This window comes from Sycon ciliatum, chromosome 1 (assembly GCF_964019385.1).
Source record: "Sycon ciliatum chromosome 1, ocSycCili1.1, whole genome shotgun sequence".
In the NCBI taxonomy this organism is placed as follows: domain Eukaryota; kingdom Metazoa; phylum Porifera; class Calcarea; order Leucosolenida; family Sycettidae; genus Sycon; species Sycon ciliatum.
Window position 1 is genome coordinate 73,066,082 of NC_088643.1, and position 21,649 is coordinate 73,087,730.

Below are 21,649 nucleotides of genomic sequence, written 5' to 3' on the forward strand. Positions count from 1 at the left end.
GTAGTAGTAGTACTAGTACTAGTAGTACATGTAGTACTCGTACATGACAGTCTAGTCATACACTTACTTGTACAGACGTAGACATGTCGACAGTAGTCATGGTAGTCGTAGCCGCTCCGAATATCGGAATAGCGGATGACGTACCTCTAGCTCTGCCTCTGATCTGAACTGTACAGTCAATACCAGAGGTACGTCATCCGCTATTCCGATACATGTATCAGCAAAGATTCAGCAATCAGCATCAAGCACATGTCACACACAGCTGTATGCTCGATGCTGCTTATGCCATGGCTTGTACTTGTAGTAGGACTAGGAGTGTATGCTGTAGAGGCGTAAATAATAGACTGTCACTGATACACTGTCACTGACTGACAGTCTGTAGACCTCATCGTAGATCTACTGCATGCATGCTGTGTCAAACGCGAGGCCGAGCTAGCTGGATCCATGGACCATGCCCCCATCCCATCCCATGCTAGCCAGCATGCACTGCATGCAGAGTGCAGTAGGCTCGGCGCGGGTACGAGAGGTACCGGTATGGCCGTAAACCGTACAACATTCCAACCGGAGCAATCATAATCATCATGATCATCCTCGCCTGGCTTGCTTACTTGTATTGGTAGCAGTTGGTGCACTGATATCAGACACAGTCTAGTCCAGTGGCTAGTCGTGCATTTGGTTCACCATAGAATGATCAACGCGAAAACGGTGTAAATACTGCGGAAATATTTTGTTCTTTGCCTACGCGTGCTTGTAAGTAACAGTTAGTTGTGTGAGATCGTAGTGACCCACCGTTCCGCAACACATCTGTTGCAGAGCCACCCCGTGTCGCTCCAGTTTAGGGCACAGCACGAGGGAGAGCAAAGAAAAAAGGCTTGGCGCTGAAGCAGAGGGGAGTATCGTGTCACTGGCCACGACTATTCCATTCGCGTTTGGCCTTGTAATTCGTCTGCAGCCATGACGGAGTACAAGTTGGTAGTTGTGGGAGGTAGGTGGTTCGTTCCTGGGTTGCTAGTCATCGTTAGCTGGTTTGTTTGTTTTTACACCGAGAGGCTGTGATTGTAGTGTAGCGCCATATCCATGTCTGTTTGCGCTGGGGAGCGTCACCGATGGTCAGCGTTCTCTGGACATTGCTGTCATGAAGTAACAGTTGTGTTCCTGTAGCCTATTGTAGATCTCCAATCATTGTATTCCAACACGATTGTACGCTCCTGCTTATCGCTGTATCAGTGGTGCCCGCCTGCTCTCGCACTGATTCTATTCGTAGGACCAGGATACAGATAATGTAGTATGGTCTCCTGGTTCTGGCCTTCTTTCCTTGCTGTCCTGTTTTTGAATGGTTGGTGCATGTAGACGAGCTTGGTACTTCTTATTTTGTTGCTAGGGCACACACGGACCCCGCGCGCCAGTGTGTCACATAGACAGTAGACCCGGGTGCTCGAATGAGACACAGGGTACCAAAACAGAAACACCCTGAAATTGTACCTAAACTTGTTCCGATTTCGTTTAATTTTCACAAATACCATCAACATACGGCCTGCTAACGGTATGCCAAATTTCAGCGCTGCCCGGTAAACACTTTTTGAAATACTCGCGACCCACTTTTTGCTGGGTCCTTGATTCGAGGATATGGGTCTCCTGTACGGTGCTGCCAAAGACCTGCTGAATCTGCGGCTCCACTGACCATCTTGCTCTCAAAAATGAAGTAGTAAGTTATTACTCCCTGCCCTCAACTGCCACACCAAGCGTAGACGATGGCAGACCCGTGTGCTTGAATCGGAGACGATCTGACGAGTTCGCTGTTTCTGATTCGAGCACCCAATTTTCAAATAAAAAATCCGAAGGAAATACGACAATTTTACTGCGTACTGTAGCTTGTGTTGTAGCGCACCCAGGTTCTGAATTCCTGCTGGGTGGGTCAAGCCAGACTCTCTTCCCTGTTCCATCGCCTCTCCAAAAGTATATTCTGACATTGTTGAGATTTACAGATGAGAAATTGCACACCTGTCAAATCGTTTCTGATTCGAGCACCCGGGTCTACGTTTAGACTAGAGAACACTACAATCGACTACTCTACGCCGTGTTCTATGCCATTCATTAGAAGACAGCTACAAGCTAGATCGTTGGACCATTATGTTCTGCTGCTTGTTTCGTTCTGTACCTGTGTTCTGCTCTTCTAGCGGGTGGTGTCGGAAAGAGCGCACTCACCATCCAGCTCATACAGAACCAGTAAGCTACATGTAATCGGTCGTCCGGAGGAATTACCTTTTCGCCGAAATTAGATAGGTGCTCTTTGCACTGAAACAAAAGTGGGTTACTAGTGTTCCGCGCCATTGTACTTTGCAGTGCGTTGTGCGTAGCATTGTTGTATTTATCCCCGCTAGTGACTGGCCAGTCTGGCTCAAGTGGTTGTTGCGCTTGGCGAGTGCGTTACTAATGGCAGCGTGTTGCTAAATCTGGGAACGAATGATGTTTCACCGGCGCTCTTTTGCAGTGTGCCTACTCTATGTGGGTCACACGAGCCCGTGTTCGTTTCCAGAACCTGGCCACTTACCTCTAGGATTGATGATCTGTTCCTTCCACTGTTTTGCGAATCATTCTTTGATACCATTAAATGCTAGGAGATGTTGAATTAATAATAATAATAATAATGAGAGAAGCATGAAGCTGCGTGTCCACTAAGAAGACTTTTGGATTTGTACAATACTACTGTTGTGGACATGGAAATCCGGTCGCACGTCTAGCGGCCCCAGGGTGCTGCCCATGCAGCCGTGGATAAGCGGAACACACATGCATTTTACTCAGTATGCGCTGCATGCAGCGCGCTAGTCGCATCGGATCAACATGTGCACTGCACGCAGCATTCTGTACGCACTGAGGGCGCCGACCCCGGTCAATCGACTGGACTTCCATGTCCGCTACAGTAGTACCAGTCGCGGAGTATTGTGCCAGTACAGTCGAATGTCACTTATCCGACCACTTCGGGAATCAGGCATGTTGGATAACTGAATTTGTTGGATAACTGATATAATTTTTTATGTGCATATATGACTGGATTTCACTGATTTATGTACACAATACCCAAATATATTCATGCATATTCATGAATTGCTCCATGTACACGTTAACATACTTGACCACATCTACTTCAAGTAAATGCATATTACACCGTATAATATACAAAAAAAGTTTTTTTAAAGAATTGTACTGTTGAGAGTCATTAAATTACCACTCCCGGGCTTGTCGGATAACCGACGTGCTCGGATAACTGGCGACCGGATAAGTGACATTGGACTGTACATGTACAATGTTTGTTGTACTCTCCTAGCTTTATGCCTGATGAACCTGTGAAGTGTGATTAGCACAGTCCTAACCTAACCCTGGTATTCGAACACACACACCCATGCACACACACACACGCACAAACACACACACACACGCACAAACACACACACACACACACGCAAACACACACACACACACACCTTTGGATGCACACTGTCTTGTGAAGGGGTGGTCTGGTTAGTTCTGACAACCCCAATCGTTCTGATACTCCAGCAATATGCATTCACATGGCTGTCAAGATGGGGCCAGTACTGTATCTGTGTAATGTTATACAACCATATGGCCATGCAGACACTCAAACCGTGCAGTTGAAAAACACACATCGGCATGGTTCTTGGACGGTTGAAAAGACACAACATGTGACAGTAGTGTGTAGACCAGAGAGTCGTAGCATCCGGGGAGACGGCACGGGACCATAGTACGACTCGTACTTGCAGTACCCGGTATGACGTGTGTTTCGACCCCAGATTCCATGGTCTATAAAACTCTAGAGTCGCGATCATGGCCGCTGCCTCGACCTACTGACTGGCCAACCGCCGCCCACACTATCAATGACATATGCAAGCATCCTAAAAATATCAGTCTCACCAAAGGGCGACTCGAACGGGCAGCTCAGCAGCGAAACCCACGTCATTTCAAGTCAGTCCAGTTCAAGTTCCAGCGCCGCCGTTTCCCTAGATGCTGCAGCTGCCGGGCGTTACGTTTTAAAAGCCAGTAACAAAGTACTCCGTGCATCCATCCCTCTCATGAAACCAGCTTGGGCTTTCCAAAGTTTCTATGCCAACATGCAATCACACACAAGGCCACACAGCATTCATGCATGGTGCCCAGCTCAGGTCAGCTAGAAATTTGCGTTACTAGGCTGCAAGAAAAGCGTTTGGTCGAGTATCAGGTTGCTCATGCAATACAGCCCTTATGTTAGCATAGGGTATATCACATTCCTCACGTGCTGTGGGGTACCACATTGCCCATCTCTGGACTCAGACCCGTGTGCCGCCTTGGATACCTTCTTCTGGCCTCGGGACGCCCAAAAAACGCGACTGACTCGTGCTCCGTTACAGGGGGTAGGGTTGTGCTTGAAGACAAATGTGTCGGGCTGATGACGGTGTGCTGCTCCTCAAGGAGATATGCTAGGCTAGCAAAGGGTAACTGACTACGGTTCATGGTCATTGCATGCAGCTCTCATCTCACAGTCTACGCAGCAATTGGGTTAATCCTGTGCTTGAATTTCCGACCGTTCACCTGCTATAGAGCTTTTTCAAGGACGTGCTATGCGGCGCTCACCCCGAGATTGTGGTGAACAGGTCGCACATTGAAAAGTTTACGAAATGTGACAGGTTCCTTTCCACCATTGCTTCGAGCGATTCTAAAGCTTGTTCTTTTTCGCCCAAGCCATGGAAGGGTTTCCCAGCAGCTGCTCTGACTCAACACAAGTGTTGGACATGAAATTGAGCGCCATTCTAGTGCTTGTTTCACCTCCACGCGTTCATTCCCGTACAACTGAATGAGAACTGGGCTTCACCTGTTCACCAGCAATTAATAAATTTCTCGCACGTGATCCCACAAAGTGACCGTTGGTCTCACCTTGAAAAAGCTCTCTTGCTGCGTGTTGTACTGGTTTTAAAATAATGCTGATTCATGATAATGTGGGAGTCGGTTCTTCCACGTGGTGGTTTGGAAGTTTGTATGTGGCTTTGTTATTCATTGTTGAAAAGCTGGTGCATGGTTTAATTTGTATGTGGCTTTGTTATTCATTGTTGAAAAGCTGGTGCATGGTTTAATTTGTTTGTGGCTTTGTTATTCATTGTTGAAAAGCTGGTGCATGGTTTAATTTGTATGTGGCTTTGTTATTCATTGTTGAAAAGCTGGTGCATGGTTTAATTTGTTTGTGGCTTTGTTATTCATTGTTGAAAAGCTGGTGCATGGTTTAATTTGTATGTGGCTTTGTTATTCATTGTTGAAAAGCTGGTGCATGGTTTAATTTGTATGTGGCTTTGTTATTGATTGTTGAAAAGCTGGTGCATGGTTTAATTTGTATGTGGCTTTGTTATTCATTGTTGAAAAGCTGGTGCATGGTTTAATTTGTATGTGGCTTTGTTATTGATTGTTGAAAAGCTGGTGCATGGTTTAATTTGTATGTGGCTTTGTTATTCATTGTTGAAAATCTGGTGCATGGTTTAATTTGTATGTGGCTTTGTTATTCATTGTTGAAAAGCTGGTGCATGGTTTAATTTGTATGTGGCTTTGTTATTGATTGTTGAAAAGCTGGTGCATGGTTTAATTTGTTTGTGGCTTTGTTATTCATTGTTGAAAAGCTGGTGCATGGTTTAATTTGTATGTGGCTTTGTTATTCATTGTTGAAAATCTGGTGCATGGTTTAATTTGTATGTGGCTTTGTTATTCATTGTTGAAAATCTGGTGCATGGTTTAATTTGTTTGTGGCTTTGTTATTCATTGTTGAAAATCTGGTGCACGGTTTAATTTGTTTGTGGCTTTGTTATTCATTGTTGAAAATCTGGTGCACGGTTTAATTTGTTTGTGGCTTTGTTATTCATTGTTGAAAATCTGGTGCACGGTTTAATTTGTATGTGGCTTTGTTATTCATTGTTGAAAAGCTGGTGCATGGTTTAATTTGTATGTGGCTTTGTTATTCATTGTTGAAAAGCTGGTGCATGGTTTAATTTGTTTGTGGCTTTGTTATTCATTGTTGAAAAGCTGGTGCATGGTTTAATTTGTATGTGGCTTTGTTATTGATTGTTGAAAAGCTGGTGCATGGTTTAATTTGTATGTGGCTTTGTTATTCATTGTTGAAAATCTGGTGCATGGTTTAATTTGTTTGTGGCTTTGTTATTCATTGTTGAAAATCTGGTGCATGGTTTAATTTGTTTGTGGCTTTGTTATTCATTGTTGAAAAGCTGGTGCATGGTTTAATTTGTTTGTGGCTTTGTTATTCATTGTTGAAAAGCTGGTGCATGGTTTAATTTGTTTGTGGCTTTGTTATTCATTGTTGAAAAGCTGGTGCATGGTTTAATTTGTATGTGTTTTCCTGTTTTGTATAGTTTCGTCGAGGAATACGATCCAACTATTGGTAAGCTTTTACTAGGTCTCCTAGAGATTTATTACCTTCCAAGAGTTTGATATGAGTCTGCCAACGACCAATTTCATATCCCATGCTGAGGTGGCTTCATGCTACATGCCCAGGTTTCTGGATATCTTTTATTGAGCAACAACAAAAATGACGGTTCGCGTGAGACGCACTCAGACTGAGTTTTCCGCATGCGTAGGAACGCCACCACCCTCAAGGATCAAGGTGCAGATGCAGCTCCTAAGCCGGTGTAGGATCAATAGATCCGACACACCCCCCAAGTGGTCAAAGACCGAAAATTCCATTCGCTGCATCCATCAGTGAGCACAAAAAGCAGTAAAAACTAAAAACGAGCTCTCAGCTCAGTTGATGGCGAGTGGAGAAACCCCTGGGAGCTCTCGTCCCAACCATACGGACCTCTAGACGATTGTACAGGGCAGTTGCTGGGCTGCTCGATGAAATCCAACGGCATGAGCAACGTACATGCTGGGTGCTGTCCAGTCCCAGACCTGCGAGCCCAGGACTGTGTAGGTCACTAACTTGCGTGGAGCATTTTTTCTTACCGGCGCTGCAGATACGCTGTCCTACCCATCGTGCTTACTCTCGTTCTTTTCCGTTCGCGGAAACCTTTGTTTAGGAAGCCCCATAGTGTGAAGATGGAGTGAGTAGAATTGAAGTTATGATCCGAACAACATGAGAACGAAATGCAGAATCCTGACATGTTCCTGGTGCTTTTATAGACTAAAAAACCAAGCTGAGATAAAAGAAGACCTCTTACCCCCGTGAGATTGCAGAAACCACTTAGAGGAAGCGGAGGTGGAGGACCTTCAAGACCCAATGACAGTTCAATGAAAGCATATATTCGCTTCCATGTAATTGGGCTTATTGCCCGTTTGGTATTGCGAATTCAAATAAAAAGAACAACAACAACAAAGCACCTAAAATGACAAGCAAGAAATGCTGATAGAAGGTGTTGGTCGACCGATTCACAATCAGTGAGTCCCTATTTCCACGTTTGCCGTTTCCCATTCACAGAGGATTCCTATCGCAAGCAAGTGGTCATTGACGGTGAAACATGTCTACTGGTAAGTATGTACTGTTGATCTACATTTAGTATTAGCTCGTGCATCATCAAGTCGAGGCATGCACTGTTGGTCTACACTCAGTACAGGTCCCCCCTCCCCCCCCCCCGTTAAAATTCGGTTAGTACAAAAGTATGTGTCACGTAGACCCACGCAACATCTCGGGCTATGTCAGCCACTGCTGGGCCTGCACCGAGCCTGTATGTGTGCGTATGTCACAGAGGTGTCGGAAATCAACTGGCAGCACGAAAGGGTGAAAGTGGCAAGCTACGTCCCCGGCAGCCTTGGAATATCAGTCTCACTGTACTGGTGTTATGATGAGAAAGGTATAAATGATTACCCAGTACATTGTACTTCTACAGTCCTTCACAGGGCACAGGGGCACATCCATGAAAATGATATCACTTGTGTTATGTATAGTCCTTCACACAGGGGCACATACATGAATAATGACATCATTGTGTTCTGTACTCCAGAACTAACGGCGTTTTATGTTCCTGTGAATCGTGTTTTGTATTGTTTGCGACATGTCCAGGACATTCTCGATACGGCAGGGCAGGAGGAGTACAGGTAAGACATACGCACGCACACGCACACATGCGGCGCGCACACACACACATGCACACACATGCACACACACACTCACACACATGCACATACACACACACACACACACACACACACACACACACACACACACACACATGCACACACGCACGTACACACACACACACACACACACACACACACACACACACACACACACACACACATACAAGGCTCCGCATGCACGCACACATGCATGCACATGTACAATACAGACACAAATACTCTAAAAATACCTCTCTTCGTGATCATGAAGGAGTTCAAGCTGTTAGAAAGTGGCGAAGGATTGCTTACACAGAGCTTTCATTACTATGCTCTATCAGCCAGAGAGTCGAGGGATTGGGGTGCTTTAGGTCTAATATGCGCGGCAACCCGCCAAGAGGTTTGTATGAAAATTGCAATCTCCTCCAGTGAAACATCAATAGTTTGTGTGTGCATGTGTGCCTGTACGTGACTATGCGTGCCTTTGTGTGTGTGTGTTGTTGCAGTGCTATGAGAGATCAGTACATGCGCACGGGAGAGGGCTTCTTGCTGGTGTACGCGATCAACAATGACAAGTCTTTCGAAGACATCTCAACCTACCGAGATCAGGTTAGTGAGCCGCACCGTGACCTGCTGCCTGCCAACAGTGTACTATTTTGTTTTCTGGCCGTTTTCAGTGCCCTGGCCGACCTACATCCAGTCGTGGGGTTTTCCTCCATGCGTAGCAGGAGCTACAAACAGCTACTAGTGTAGCATGGCTACTTTATGACACGTAATTTGTATACACATAAATAGTACACCGTAGGAATGCATGGATAGCAGTGCGAGTATACTTGGCCAGACTTATTAAAATGTGCCCTTTACTTCGAGCCTCAGGCATGTGTTGAAATGAGCACGAGAATTAAAAATTGTTGGCAAGTGTGTCACCCTGCAACACATCCGACATTTTTCATCTCCTCGAGGCTACGTTGCCACGACTTCCTTGATTTTATTCACCATAAGGCCGAATTTGGACGATCGCCTTCACTCATTTCCTTTCGCGACTGCCAGAATGGGGGCTGTAGGCATTCCACGATATCTTTGTATGAGGTGAGCAGGCAATGCCATACAGTGTGAAACGCCACACGTACTTCACGACATCGTTGATGTCCACGGCTAAGTCGATGCCTGTTACCTGGCCGTACTTACCCTTACTTGCGACGCCCTCTGTGAGGAATGCAGACACTTGTCCTTGAGTGTAATGGAAAGTAGGTCACGGGACTAGGTCCGGGTAACACCTACCATGGCCCTTATACCTAGTCTGGAGACCATGTACCTCGCCATCGGCAGCAACCACAGGGGAGAGGGGGAAGAGGAGGAAAGCATTTTCAAGGTAGATGGCAAGAGGGGTCCGTTGATTGGGTTTTGTTGATTGCATAATACGTATGGACTCATGTAAACAACCCTTTTTTATAGTATTGTAAATCTCTAGGTGCTATTGCTAATATTAGTGCCCAGTTTGCATTCTTGAACACTTTGTGTTTTGTGGTGGGCATTGCTTGTGATGTTGCTCACTCAGATTCTTCGTGTCAAGGATGTCACAGAGTCAGAAGGTGTACCAATGATGCGTAAGTCTGATCAATGTATGCATGGGGTGTATTCACCGGGTGTGTGCACGAGGTGTATGTACGAGGTGTATGCATGAGGTGTGTGCACAAGGTGTATGCACGAGATGTATGCACGAGGTATATTCACCGGGTGTGTGCACGAGGTGTACTAAGTAGGCACGAGATACAGTGTGTACGTGTTCACAGGGTTGTTTTTATTTATTTTTTTATGTTAGTTTGTTTCCTGGAAAGTACAATATACAGCCTCAAAGAGGGTCGAACAGAAAGGGAGACAGTAGTAATATTCTTCTCATCTTCTTTGGGCTAGTTGGTCATACTAGTACAACCTCAAACCTATCTCTATATTTATTTGAAACCATGCTAATATGTGTGATGCAGCACCATAGCTAGTTGTGGTGGTGGTGGCCCTGTAACCTGTGCACGGTGCGCTTGCTTTCATTGGCTGCTGCTTGGAAGCCATAGCACCAGAATGAAACCGAGATGCCCATTTTGGCACGTGACGGCGTCATCAACCAGTTCTTTCTGTGATTGTTTAATCTTGTGCTTAACCAACACACATCAGTTGTAGGCAACAAGGCTGATCTGCGCCGTGATGTGGAGCTGGAGCGAGCTCAGCAGCGAGCTAAATCCTATAATGTCCCATTCGTTGAGACGTCAGCTAAGACTCGGCAAGGAGTGGTGAGTGTGTACTGTAGACACTATGCTTAGACTTAGTGTCGACGACGTTGGCAAGGAGGAGAAATCCTAGTCTTGCAGAAATTCCCTTGACATCAGACTCATCAAGCCTGCTATATTCCGGCTACGGTTATGAAGGAGTTCAATGGATTGCCGTGACAAAGTGGTACCACTAATGAAATGTGGCTACTAATGAAATGTGGAGGCGGACATGTGTTTGGTGTCTCTATGTGTATTGTGCTGTGGCATACCTGTTGTCCAGTCGGTGTGCTCTTGCTGTGCACTATAAACATAACTTACTAGTAGTAAAGATCCCGGTTCAAAATGAGCTCTGTGCAGCAGCAGCAGCAGCAGCAGCCCATATGAGCATACAGTTATATATGATGTTCAACAGTGTCCTGCTTCAACATTCGTAAGCTCTGCTCTTACCGGCGCAGGGATCAGTTGACAGAGGTTGCGCTCTACATAACTGCTACTCTTTCAATTTAGACTGAATCATCATTCGTGTACGCGCCGCATGTTGCTGCTTCTTCACTTACTGTTTGGCGACCCATGATGAAAAGTCGGGTAGCGGGTCACTAACGCCAGTCTGCTGTTCTGTGTCTGTCTGTGTCGTCTTGTCTCAGGACGATGCCTTCTTTGGACTAGTGAGAGAAATTCGGAAATATGTGAGTGGCCATTGTACTTACGCCTGTATTTCTCTCACCTTGATTTCCTACTGCCAGTGACCATTTTGCTGTGTTCAATTTCCTAAATTAATATGCTGATGTTATGTCTGAGCACCCTAAAGTACACTACACTGCATTCATTTTGTACTTGACATCTGGAGACGAAATGTTAGCCTCCGTTATGCCCCCAGGTCGGCGCACGTACATCATGCTGACTGATGGGAAAGACGCACCCACCTACGTACACTCACATGCACCTACCTGTATGCACTCGCATCGGCATGCATGCACACATCCAGTCCCATCATTTATTCATTACGATCCAAGAAGCACTTTCTTTGGGCTATGGTATCTCCATACCATGGTCACTACTACTGCTGCTCTGGAGCGGTGTCGGCTGATGATGAACGTATTTGTATCTTCTCTGCTGTTCACAGAAGCAAAACAAGGGCAACACGAAAGCGAAGGCCAAGCCGAAAAGATTCTGCATGTTGCTGTAAAGGCACCCACCCGCCCACCTGGACACGAGGACATCTGCATGGGGTTTGAGGTTTGCTTTGCTGTTGAATTTGTGTAGCAGCAGCAGCAACAGTAGTTTTGCATGCGCAAAAGCAAATGAGAGAATGTAGTCAGCTGGAAGATGATTCCATCATGCAGCACTCTCCAAGGCTTTGGTTTTGCTTGCATCACCGCTCCGAAAGCCGATGACACCTGCAGCCAGTGTTGCGCTTCTGACTTTTGTCAACCTGTGATTTGCGTGATTGTGTACATACGGACCGTGTCGGTTTACCAAGGCATGTCTGCTGGCCTGAATGTTTGCCCGCGTTGGAAGTCATTTCACCCATGCTCCTGCTCATGCTATTTCCTTTTGACCCCCGTGCATCCCGTTGTGTAACACTGCATGTAGTAAGTTAGTGGACAACGTGAGTAGCACCGGCAGGTTACGTACTGCTGTCATTAGAGTAGACCTCTCAATGTCTCTAGTTCCAATTCATAGTGTAGATTTTTTACTCTAACTTCAACGTTGGGAATCTGTTCTAGCTGTCCGGTACAGTTAAAATGTTCCTGCCAAGAATGCTGAATGCCATGTGACATATTCTTTTCTTATCATTAGCCGGTGCCACGTGGAGCATAGTCAGCTCCGCTAATTCCTGCAAGCGTCTCGTGTCGCAGAACACTCTCTCCCACTTTGTTTGTGTGTGTGTTTGTGTGTGTGTGATGTGTGTGTGTGTGGGGGGGGGGGGGGGGGGGGTGCAGTGGCATGTGCAGCGATTTCCTATCCAGAGGTTGCGGGTTCGATTCCCGACGATTATGGTCACTCGTATATCTTTCTTCTCTTTCTCAGGCTCCTGTCCTTTCTTTCATTCTCCTGGGTGGGTACCAACAGCCAGTGCACGCCGGAGTATGTGGTGTGATGTGCGTGCGGGAAAAAAAAATGAAAAAGACCAAAAACCAGGGATTCATTGGCCAGAAAAGCCACTACAAATAGGTGTAGTGTGTGGTGTAGACCAGGTTGAGGAGTGGCGGTCAATTCTTCAGCCTTTCAAGCTGTTGAATGGTGCCATCGCAGCACAAGTTGCTATGGCTTCTGCTGTAGCATCGCTATCATCGCCCCGGGCGATGGGCGTCAAAAGGTATAGGTGTGGCTGAATAATGGCAGTCAATTCTTCAGCCTTGCAAGCTGTTGAATGGTGCAATGAATCCCATCACAATTTACTATGGCTTCCGCTGTAGCATCGCTATCGTCGCCTCTGGCGATGGGCGTCAAAAGGTGTGTGTTCGTGTGCGCGCGTGTGTCGTTGTGTGTTCTTTCTATCTGCCTGCCTATCTTAAAAAAAGAGAAAAACTAAAGGTCGCACGTCCGTGTTATAGGCCTTGACGGATTATGCTAATATTTTCGTGAAATTATGCTTTTCGCATTGCTGAAAAAAATTCCCGAATTATGCTATTTTTATGCTAAAAGTTATCATATTTTGCCGCATTATGCTCACATATGCTGCTAATGTACATGATGGTTCTGTGCAAAATAACAGGGTAGTTTTTTGTAGAGGGCGTTGTACTGCAGTAGCCAAAGTTAGTTCAACGGGGTCAACGCACCGTCCGACCTAGCTACGAACGTCACTGATTGTAGTGGACTGGACATAATTATTATCAAGGGAGTCGTAAACCTCCGACTTCCTGGTGCATCTACTTGTACTAAGTCTTGTACTTGTAGAACATTGTACAACTGTATGGAATTTGATGCGAAAAGGCGGATTATTCCAATTTTAGCGATTCGGATGCAATTAGCCTCGAATTATGCGATTATTCGATTTTGGTAGGAATTATGCGAAAAATTATGCTAGCATAATCCGTCAAGGCCTACCGCGTTACCACCGGCTATACAATAATGTATTGAGAAACACAAGCACTGCAGCTTTTAGGATCTGACTGAGACTGTATGTGTGAGATTAGTTATTTTGATACCGTGCTGCTCAATGGAATCCGACCAAGGGAGTCATCGCAATGTATGTCTATGCGGAATGTTGCCAGTTGCTGACAAGTCAGGCCAAACCACCACACAGGAGTAGCGTATTCTGGACGGACATAATGAAAAGCAGGGTAGAAATCATGGCATAATACATTAGTGTATACTGTACTCGAATTCGTCTTCTTCAAAGTTCTTTCTCAAACTGATATAGCTAGTATCTCGGAGTGACCGTGGACAACACTTTGACATTCAGGGAGCACATTGATAAAGTGGCAGCCAAGATGGCTCAGAAGATTGGAGCACTCTGGCGCGCACGCCGCTGCCTCAGTGAAGCTGCAAGGGCACGGTACGTGACCTCCGTAGTACTGCCAGACGCCATATACGCCTCGCCCTCTTTCAGTGGCTCACTGTCGAGTGCTGAGACCAGGAGGCTGCAGGTTCTGCTGAATCGAGCAGTCCGCACTGTCTACGGTGTGCCCATGCGACACTCAGCTGAGCCTTTGCTGACCCGGCCGCTGGGAGTTTTCCAGGTGTCAGAGCACTTCCACCAGAACACCTTAGCTCTTGTGTGAAAGAGCCTACACGGTGAGACATCGCAGTCCGTCAGAGAACTAATGGCTCCACAAATGACTAGAGAAACCCGCCTTCAGCAGTAGGACGGACTCAGTCTTCCAGTTGCAAGAACAAACGCTGGCAAGTCGAGGTACGCCTTCAACGCTACAGGTAATTGTAAATGGAACAGATTACCGTAGAAGGCCGCAACCACACTACGTAAAAATCACAGTACAAATTTTCATGCATATCTCAGTGCAAGTCGGTACGCAACCACACTACACTTTTCGGTCTGCATAGATGACGTTTTCACGCGACCAGCACGTGACGTTGTCGTACCAAAGCGTGTGCCATGCGCTGGAAAAGACCGGGAAATAATTTAATTCAAAAACAATGCTGATGCTGATGCTATGTACGATGACCCGGTACAAAAGCAAAGTTGTACACAGGAGAAGGAGCGCGAAAACGACGAAAACGACAAACGTGGCTTTCTACAGGGGTGCGCCAGTTGCTGAAAACCTACAAAGCGCATTTTGCATTTCGCACGCGTCGGCATGACGATTTCTACTGTAATGCCGTTTGTACGTAATTTTGTACCTAGTGTGGTTGCAGCCTAAGCCCACCCGCGTATAAGCCCATGCCCGCGCATAAGCCCAGGGTTTGTTCATCACACAGCTTCATCGTACAAGCCCATAGGCATAGACGGGTTGCCAAAGTCGCCTCCGGGGATCCGTTCCCGAGGTGGCTCTGGAGAACACGGATGTTTGAATCGATTTTTCGGGGCAGAGCGACAGGTTGTTTCTCCTTTTTACCTTTAGACGTGTGTTTCCTTCCCTTTGGTACAGTTATTTGTAGCAACCGGGGATGGGTCAGAATGATCACTGTTGTGCTGTGGGTTGCTCGACAAGGAGAGTGAAAGGAAAGAAGATCAAATTTCATTTTCTCCCTCGTAAGCCGACAGTGCGAGCCATTTGGCTCACAAGAATCAATAGAAAAGATCTGGTGCCATCCAAGGACACTTGCTTGTGCTACAAGCATTTCCACAACGGGGAGAAATCCAAGGACCAGCCATATCCGGTATATTTCTCTCACAAGTCGTATCCTTTGTGTAGGAAAGCTCCAGAAAAGAGACCGTTGAGAAAATGTCCGAAGTCTAAGCCCAAAAAAGCCAATGCCAATGCCAAGAAACCAAGCAGCAGGTCGAAGTTAGTGCAGTTGATGGCCAGGAACACCTTGTGTTTTTTATCCTTCGTCTGGCTTGCCCAACAAAATGCACTGACTACAGCATCATCATCATCATCCGCTTCAGACAATGATATTGTCACAGCATGAACAAAACCCTCCTTTGCAAACTTCTGCCCTCTCTTGAACGTTCTACACCACTACCAAAAATTCTCTTTATAGTTCCAATCGTCAAACCTTTGAAAGGTTTCAGAGAGTCAAACGGCAGATCCATGCGACTATCCACACTATCGTTGCTATTACTACAAGTCCTACTCTATTCCTACACTACTACTAGAAGTCGGCAGCAACAAACAACTACCAATACACTAAAAGGAAGGAAACGCAAGTCATGGCACAAGCAAAATAAAACACACAAACACATCAATCCATATGGCCATGTGTCTCTTTGCCCCGAAAAATCGATTCCGAGCTCCGTGGTCTCCAGGGCCATCTCGGGTACGGATCTCCGGAGGCGACTTTGGCAACCTGTCTATGGGCCTAGGTCATACTGGGAGTCCATAAATTATGGACTATTGGCCATATTGCACAGTGGTTTTCAGCAATGTACTTCACACTTCCTTGATACTTTTCAATAGCACAACTTGGTGTCGGCGTATAAGCCCATGCCCGCGCATAAGCCCATGTTCTCGTATAACTATAAGCCCACCGAAATGTTCTTGTGAAACAGATAAGCCCATGGGCTTATCCGCGGGATTCTACGGTACCTGGAGACGTCCGCTCCAGCACAACGCTGGAGACCTTCAAAGCTGCAGCAGTACCGTACGCAATTGCTCATCGACTGTGCCCGATGTATTCCTTGCTAAATACATGCAACAGTAGCAAATGCCATGTTTGACAATGGCGGATCCATACTATTGATCTCCAGCTAGCTGACTATCATTTCCAGTGCATACACACTTTTTTCTCTCTCTCTTTTTTTCTTCCCTCTTAATTCGCTACCTTGTCATTGGGAAGAAATTCCCGTTTGGATTTTGCGAAGTAACACAAAGTTTAAAAAATATAATACAAAAAAGGACAGTCATAGCAGCGCAGAAGATGCAGCGAGTGAATCAGCCTTCATCAAGTGTCCCGGGGCGGACGAGATAGTGACGGTTAGTTCGCAAAACTCCGCGTACATGTACGATGTGCTGTCCTCCTTTGCCCTATCTCAACCACAAGCAGCATAATTATGCAGCCTTCACGCGTGGCCTCGCCAGTAGGTGGACGTTCCTCTGCCGGGTTCAGAAGGAGGCCCCGGAAGCCATGGCACCCGTCGAGCATATCATCTACACCAAACTTCTACCAAACTTGACGGGACAGCCTATTGACGCCGCTCTCAGACATTTCTTCTCTCTCCCCTGCGGTGAAAGCGGGCTCGGTGTGCTTGACCCGACCGCACTGGGAACGCAGTACTGTTCCTCTCGATCCGTCACCTCGTCGCTCGTTGAGAACATCGTCGCTCAGCGCCCACAGCTTGGTGATGCACTGGCCACCGTCAGCCACATGAAGACCAGGGCACGCAATGAAGCCCGCCGCCGTATTCAGGAGGCTGCTGCGTCGTTCAACAGCGCAGCTCCTGAAAGCCTGCAGCGTACTATACTATCCACCTGGTCCGCGAATCTGGAGCATCCAGCTGGCTAACCTGCCGTCCACTGAAGGCTCATGAGTTCTCACTATCCAAGAGTGAGTTCAGGGATGGTCTAGCTCTGCGGTATGGATGGCAGCCCAGCCGCCTACCATCAGCGTGTGTGTGTGTGTGGTGAGCCATTCGATGTGACCCACGCTCTTTCCTGCAGCACTGGCCGGCTACCCGACAATCCGTCACAGCGAGCTTCGTGACGTGACAGCGAATCTGCTCAAGAGAGTTGCCACGAATGTGGCAGTCGAGCCTCGACTCCAGCCGCTAACTGGAGAAAGGCTGCAGTGTCGAACCGCAATCACTGACGACCAGGCCCGGTTGGATGTGGCGGCTAGTGGTGTGTGGGGTGGAAGATTCGAGCGTGTGTTTCTCGATGTACGGGTTTTCAACCCTTTCGCACAATCGAATCGGACCTCCTCACTCATCAGCACGTACCAGCGCCATGAGAAGGAAAAACGTCGACACCATACCTGCCAAGTACTCAGAGTGCTTTTTCTGGATCGCCATGCAGTCCATCCTCAAGCGTGCAAAAAACATATCTCTGCCACTAATCGAGACTTACACTGATTTTTGCGCTTTTGGGCCCAAATAAGTCTTGATGACGGCAAAAAATAATTGTCAACTGAATACGGAAGTGAACGAATTTGGTCGAAAGTGTCGAACCACCTTCATGACGAGCAACCGTTTGTGGCCACTGTTTGTGAACTTGGAGCTTGTTATGGTGTGTGTCGGCAGGAATTTTTTTATGGCGATCAGGAAACGTTTTTCACATCGAAATCAGTGGTTACCCTTTGAAATTGAGATGTTCAAACAGCGAATTTTCTACGTCGAAATGAAGTTGGAGCACCATCGAGTTTGATTATTCCGATTTCCTTGGTGGGCTAAGGTAAGGGTAATTAACAGCTAGACATAAAAATCTCACCTGTTCACGCCCTGTATAATCCAACTTCGACCTTCAAAGTGGGCGTACTCAAGCAACATAAATCATACATGCCGTATACATAAACCTTTGAAGGGAGCATGAAAACACGCAAACGCATACAGTCAACTTCGCTAATAACGACTGCGGATATAACGACAATTCGCGAATAACGACCGAATTTCCATGCCCAGAGCAAAGTCCCATCTAAGGGGCCTATTATATTATAGCAATAAAAACTGCTTTATGGCAGTTTTCTAAAAAAAGTTATTGTGTTCTAGTCCATGGACCCCGTCTAAAAAGTAAGAAATTACCGAAATGTGATAGCTGAAAATTAAAATTTCACACAAAACCTCACAATAATCACAACACTTGAAATGCTGCTTTCAACTTTAACTTGTACTGCACCAACAATTGGCAACATGCATGCATAGGAGAAAAGATCACGAGGGGAAAGGTCTTCTACATGTAGCTTTTAATTCTGTGTGTGATTATTGTGAGGTTTTGTGTGAAATTTTAATTTTCAGCTATCACATTTCGGTAATTTCTTACTTTTTAGACGGGGTCCATGGACTAGAACACAATAACTTTTTTTAGAAAACTGCCATAAAGCAGTTTTTATTGCTATAATTTCTTTTGTTTTTTCTGTCACCAATCGTTTTTCTTTGTAATTTTCCATTCATTTTCTGCTTTAATTCATATTTGCTTTGTTTTCCTAGCTTACTATTGCCGTGGCTGGCTCAACGCCCTTGTCTCAGGGGATTCTGTCCCTGCATTAGCTATGCTTGTCACATGCTATGAGATTGTGTCTAATAATAATAATAATAATAATAATGGAATGCCCTACATCAAGAGTACATGTACTCTTGCCTACATGTATATCAATATGTAAATGATGGCCTTCACATCATATCAAGAGGTTTATGTACTCTTGATCATATCAATACCGTATTATACGCATTGATATGCAAGCCTTTTCTTGCAGAAAATGGCACTAGCATAATGCATGTTCAGGTTTTTACCGTACCGTTTCTATGGTTGTAGCCAATGAGCGACGTTCCCGCGGTGGCCTTGATGAGCCGATAAAGCCCGTGGTCAATGGATACGGAAAAATACGGTAGCAATAAAGCCCGTCGTCAATGGCACCCCGTACTCTGTCAGCCTAGCTCTGCAGGGGTCTGTGGCAGTTTTTCGTTGTCAGCTCAGTTCACATCTCACATTCGACTCTGAACATGCTCTGGTACCTGGAAACAGCCTGTCCGAAAACGGCATGAAAAGTGTCTACACATCGTGGTCAGTTTTCAACTCAAGTTCTTGTTGTTGTGAGTGGAGATGAAATTTTACGATAGTTGTGAATAAGCGAAAGAGCATGCACCCATCTATCTGCTAAGAACCAAGCTGAAATAAGTGGCAAACATCGCGATCAGTTTTCCACTTTCTGTTCTACATGTACCGGTACTAAAAAAAGGAGTTGACGAGTTGCCGAACTTTTCTGATAATTTTGAGGAAGCGAAAGATCATGGACCAAGGATCATCCCATCCATGAGAAGCGGACGGAGCTGAAACTCACAAGCTGAATCCACCACGTCCCCGACCACCACCCCTATACGTGTCTTGCTTTTATACCAGAAAGGCGAAAGACAAAACCTGAAACACCATCATAGAGGTCTGGCAGGACTTTTCGCCTTCATCAAGGCCTCGTGCGTACGGCCGCGGGCGCAGGCCTCGGCGCTACGCGCCTTGGCCTGCGCCCTTGGCCGTACGCACTCGGCCTTGATTCAGCCGTAAAGTCCTGCCAGACCTCTATGATTGTCTACTTCTGTGGGGGAACATGTGAGTAGTGGTGGTTATACTTTTTTAGACGCAGGTCATTCTGTGCATGTTGCTGTTGCAGAATTTCATGACTCTGTCATAAATTTGTCTTGCCTTTCAGATATTTCAGATTTCCCCACCCTCTATCAGATTTATTTGAGAAATGTAGCCATGCGCCAGGTGCGTGTCACAGATGTTTTTGTTGATTCTGTGTTTATAATGGTTTATAATCATGGGTTATCGTGATAAGGTCATCCAGCATCATATTGCACTGAAATGGTTATTCTGTTGATGTCAATACAACTTTTGGAAGTAGTTCAATGACTTCAAACTGTTAGTCCCCGATTTTCTGAAACAACACAGCAAAGGAGGAACAATAAACATGTATTAAAATGTAAACAAATACATTGTTGAGTCCGACACCTCGTTCCAACAACTACACTGATCCTGAGGATAAAAGGGTCAAGGCTATGGTTGGAGGTACTGATACTGAGAGATAAACAAGGCACTCCATGATAATAAAAGCTTACACATCTTTTGGTGAGTATGAATGATATCCAGTTGAACCTCTTTAGGACGAACACCAAGGGACCAATGGTATTTATGCTGTGAGTTTGTCTTAACCTATTTTATAACCAGTGAATACAATTATTTCTCCAATAGACACACGAATAGATTTCTTCTACAGCGAAAGATTCTAAGCCACGCCGACTCATTGACTCGTCTTGTATGAAACAAAAGAGTCACTAGAGAGGTTCTGCAAAACGAAAATGCGTACAAACTTTCGCTCTACATCATGAAGTGCGAAACTTCGCACGAACTTCGCACGAGTTGTGGCCAACTGTGGAAGCGAAACTTGCAGGGAACGCGAAATGAACTGTCGTAGGAAATTTCGTGAGATCGGGTCATGGCGTACGTGCACTTGGCCCGCACAAACTATGAAAATGTGCAGAACGCAAAGTTCGTGCAAAAATTCGTACACACTTTCGCAAGGACTGTGGCGAAACTTCGTTCGAATTTTCGTTTTACATAACCTCTCTACTGAACCTTTCTTTAGCAACATGACGGCAACTGAAACAGCAACAGAGAAAGTACGATACATGTACTGCAAATTCTTGCAAGTACTACAGGTACTACAAACAGATTGCAGATCGTAATTCTTGCTTTGGCGGCACGAAACTTTATTTGGGGCAGTGCAATCTCGGCGGTACTCACAAATCAAACAGCCCAGACTCGAGTAAACAAATCCAATCCTACAAGTGCGAGATTTTCATGAGACGAGACTGCACCCATTGGCTTGTTTCGTATGAAGCAAACAAGTTACTGAACCTCTCCACAATGGAGATTTTCCCTGATATGCGAATTTATTTGGCAAACTCGGTCAATGAGTCCTTGAACCTTTCCCTCCAGATTGGGAACTGCCAACGATAGTATGCCACTGACCAGTGCCTTACTTGTAACGTACTAATGTGCAATGAATATGAGTATTTCGACAACACATCTAACATAAGCCTTACCGTCAAGAAGGTGAACTCGCGTTCTTCGCACACTGTAGGCAAGGGCAAAGAGATAAAAATGGATCTAAATCCGAATAAAATCAGCACACGTTTCCGTAAATGAAAGGGTGAGCATAAGCAAATGAATCGAAGGAAACTGGTAAACTCAGAGATCACCTGTCATTGAGTATTCCGTAAAAGGAGGCCTCGGCAGCGGAAAAGCTAAATTTAGAAAGGAGATCCTGTCAGCTTTTCCATTATTTATTGCATTCCGCCCAAAATCAGCACACTTTTCGTAAATGAAAGAGTCAACACAAGCAAATGAATCAAAGGGAACTGGTCAACTCACCTGTCATTGAGTAATATTCCGCGAAAGGAGGTCTCAGCAGCGCCGAAACGAAATAAGTCAGGCCAGGAGACGAAATATCCGAAACAGCTCATGCAAGAAGCAGTTCCAAAGAAGGAAGTTCCTCGTGCATGCACATCCGAA

General features: G+C 45.8%; 1 protein-coding gene across 1 annotated transcript; it reads left to right on the forward strand.

The window, feature by feature from the left end:
- The first annotated feature begins 587 nt into the window (after positions 1–587).
- On the forward strand, positions 588–12,234 carry LOC135805341 (GTPase HRas-like). Its single transcript, XM_065319362.1, has 10 exons — positions 588–985; positions 2,178–2,226; positions 6,402–6,430; positions 7,463–7,512; positions 8,045–8,079; positions 8,604–8,706; positions 9,656–9,704; positions 10,267–10,382; positions 11,006–11,047; positions 11,485–12,234. The coding sequence occupies exons 1-10, from the start codon at positions 955–957 to the stop codon at positions 11,545–11,547; spliced, it is 567 nt and encodes a 188-aa protein (XP_065175434.1). The 5' UTR covers positions 588–954; the 3' UTR covers positions 11,548–12,234.
- The last annotated feature ends 9,415 nt before the right edge of the window (positions 12,235–21,649 follow it).

Coding starts and splice junctions, on each gene's coding strand:
- LOC135805341 (XM_065319362.1), top strand. CDS start 955: ATGACGGAGTACAAGTTGGTAGTTGTGGGAG. Junction 2,227..6,401: donor ATCCAGCTCATACAGAACCA/GTAAGCTACATG, acceptor TGTTTTGTATAG/TTTCGTCGAGGAATACGATC. Junction 6,431..7,462: donor GGAATACGATCCAACTATTG/GTAAGCTTTTAC, acceptor TCCCATTCACAG/AGGATTCCTATCGCAAGCAA.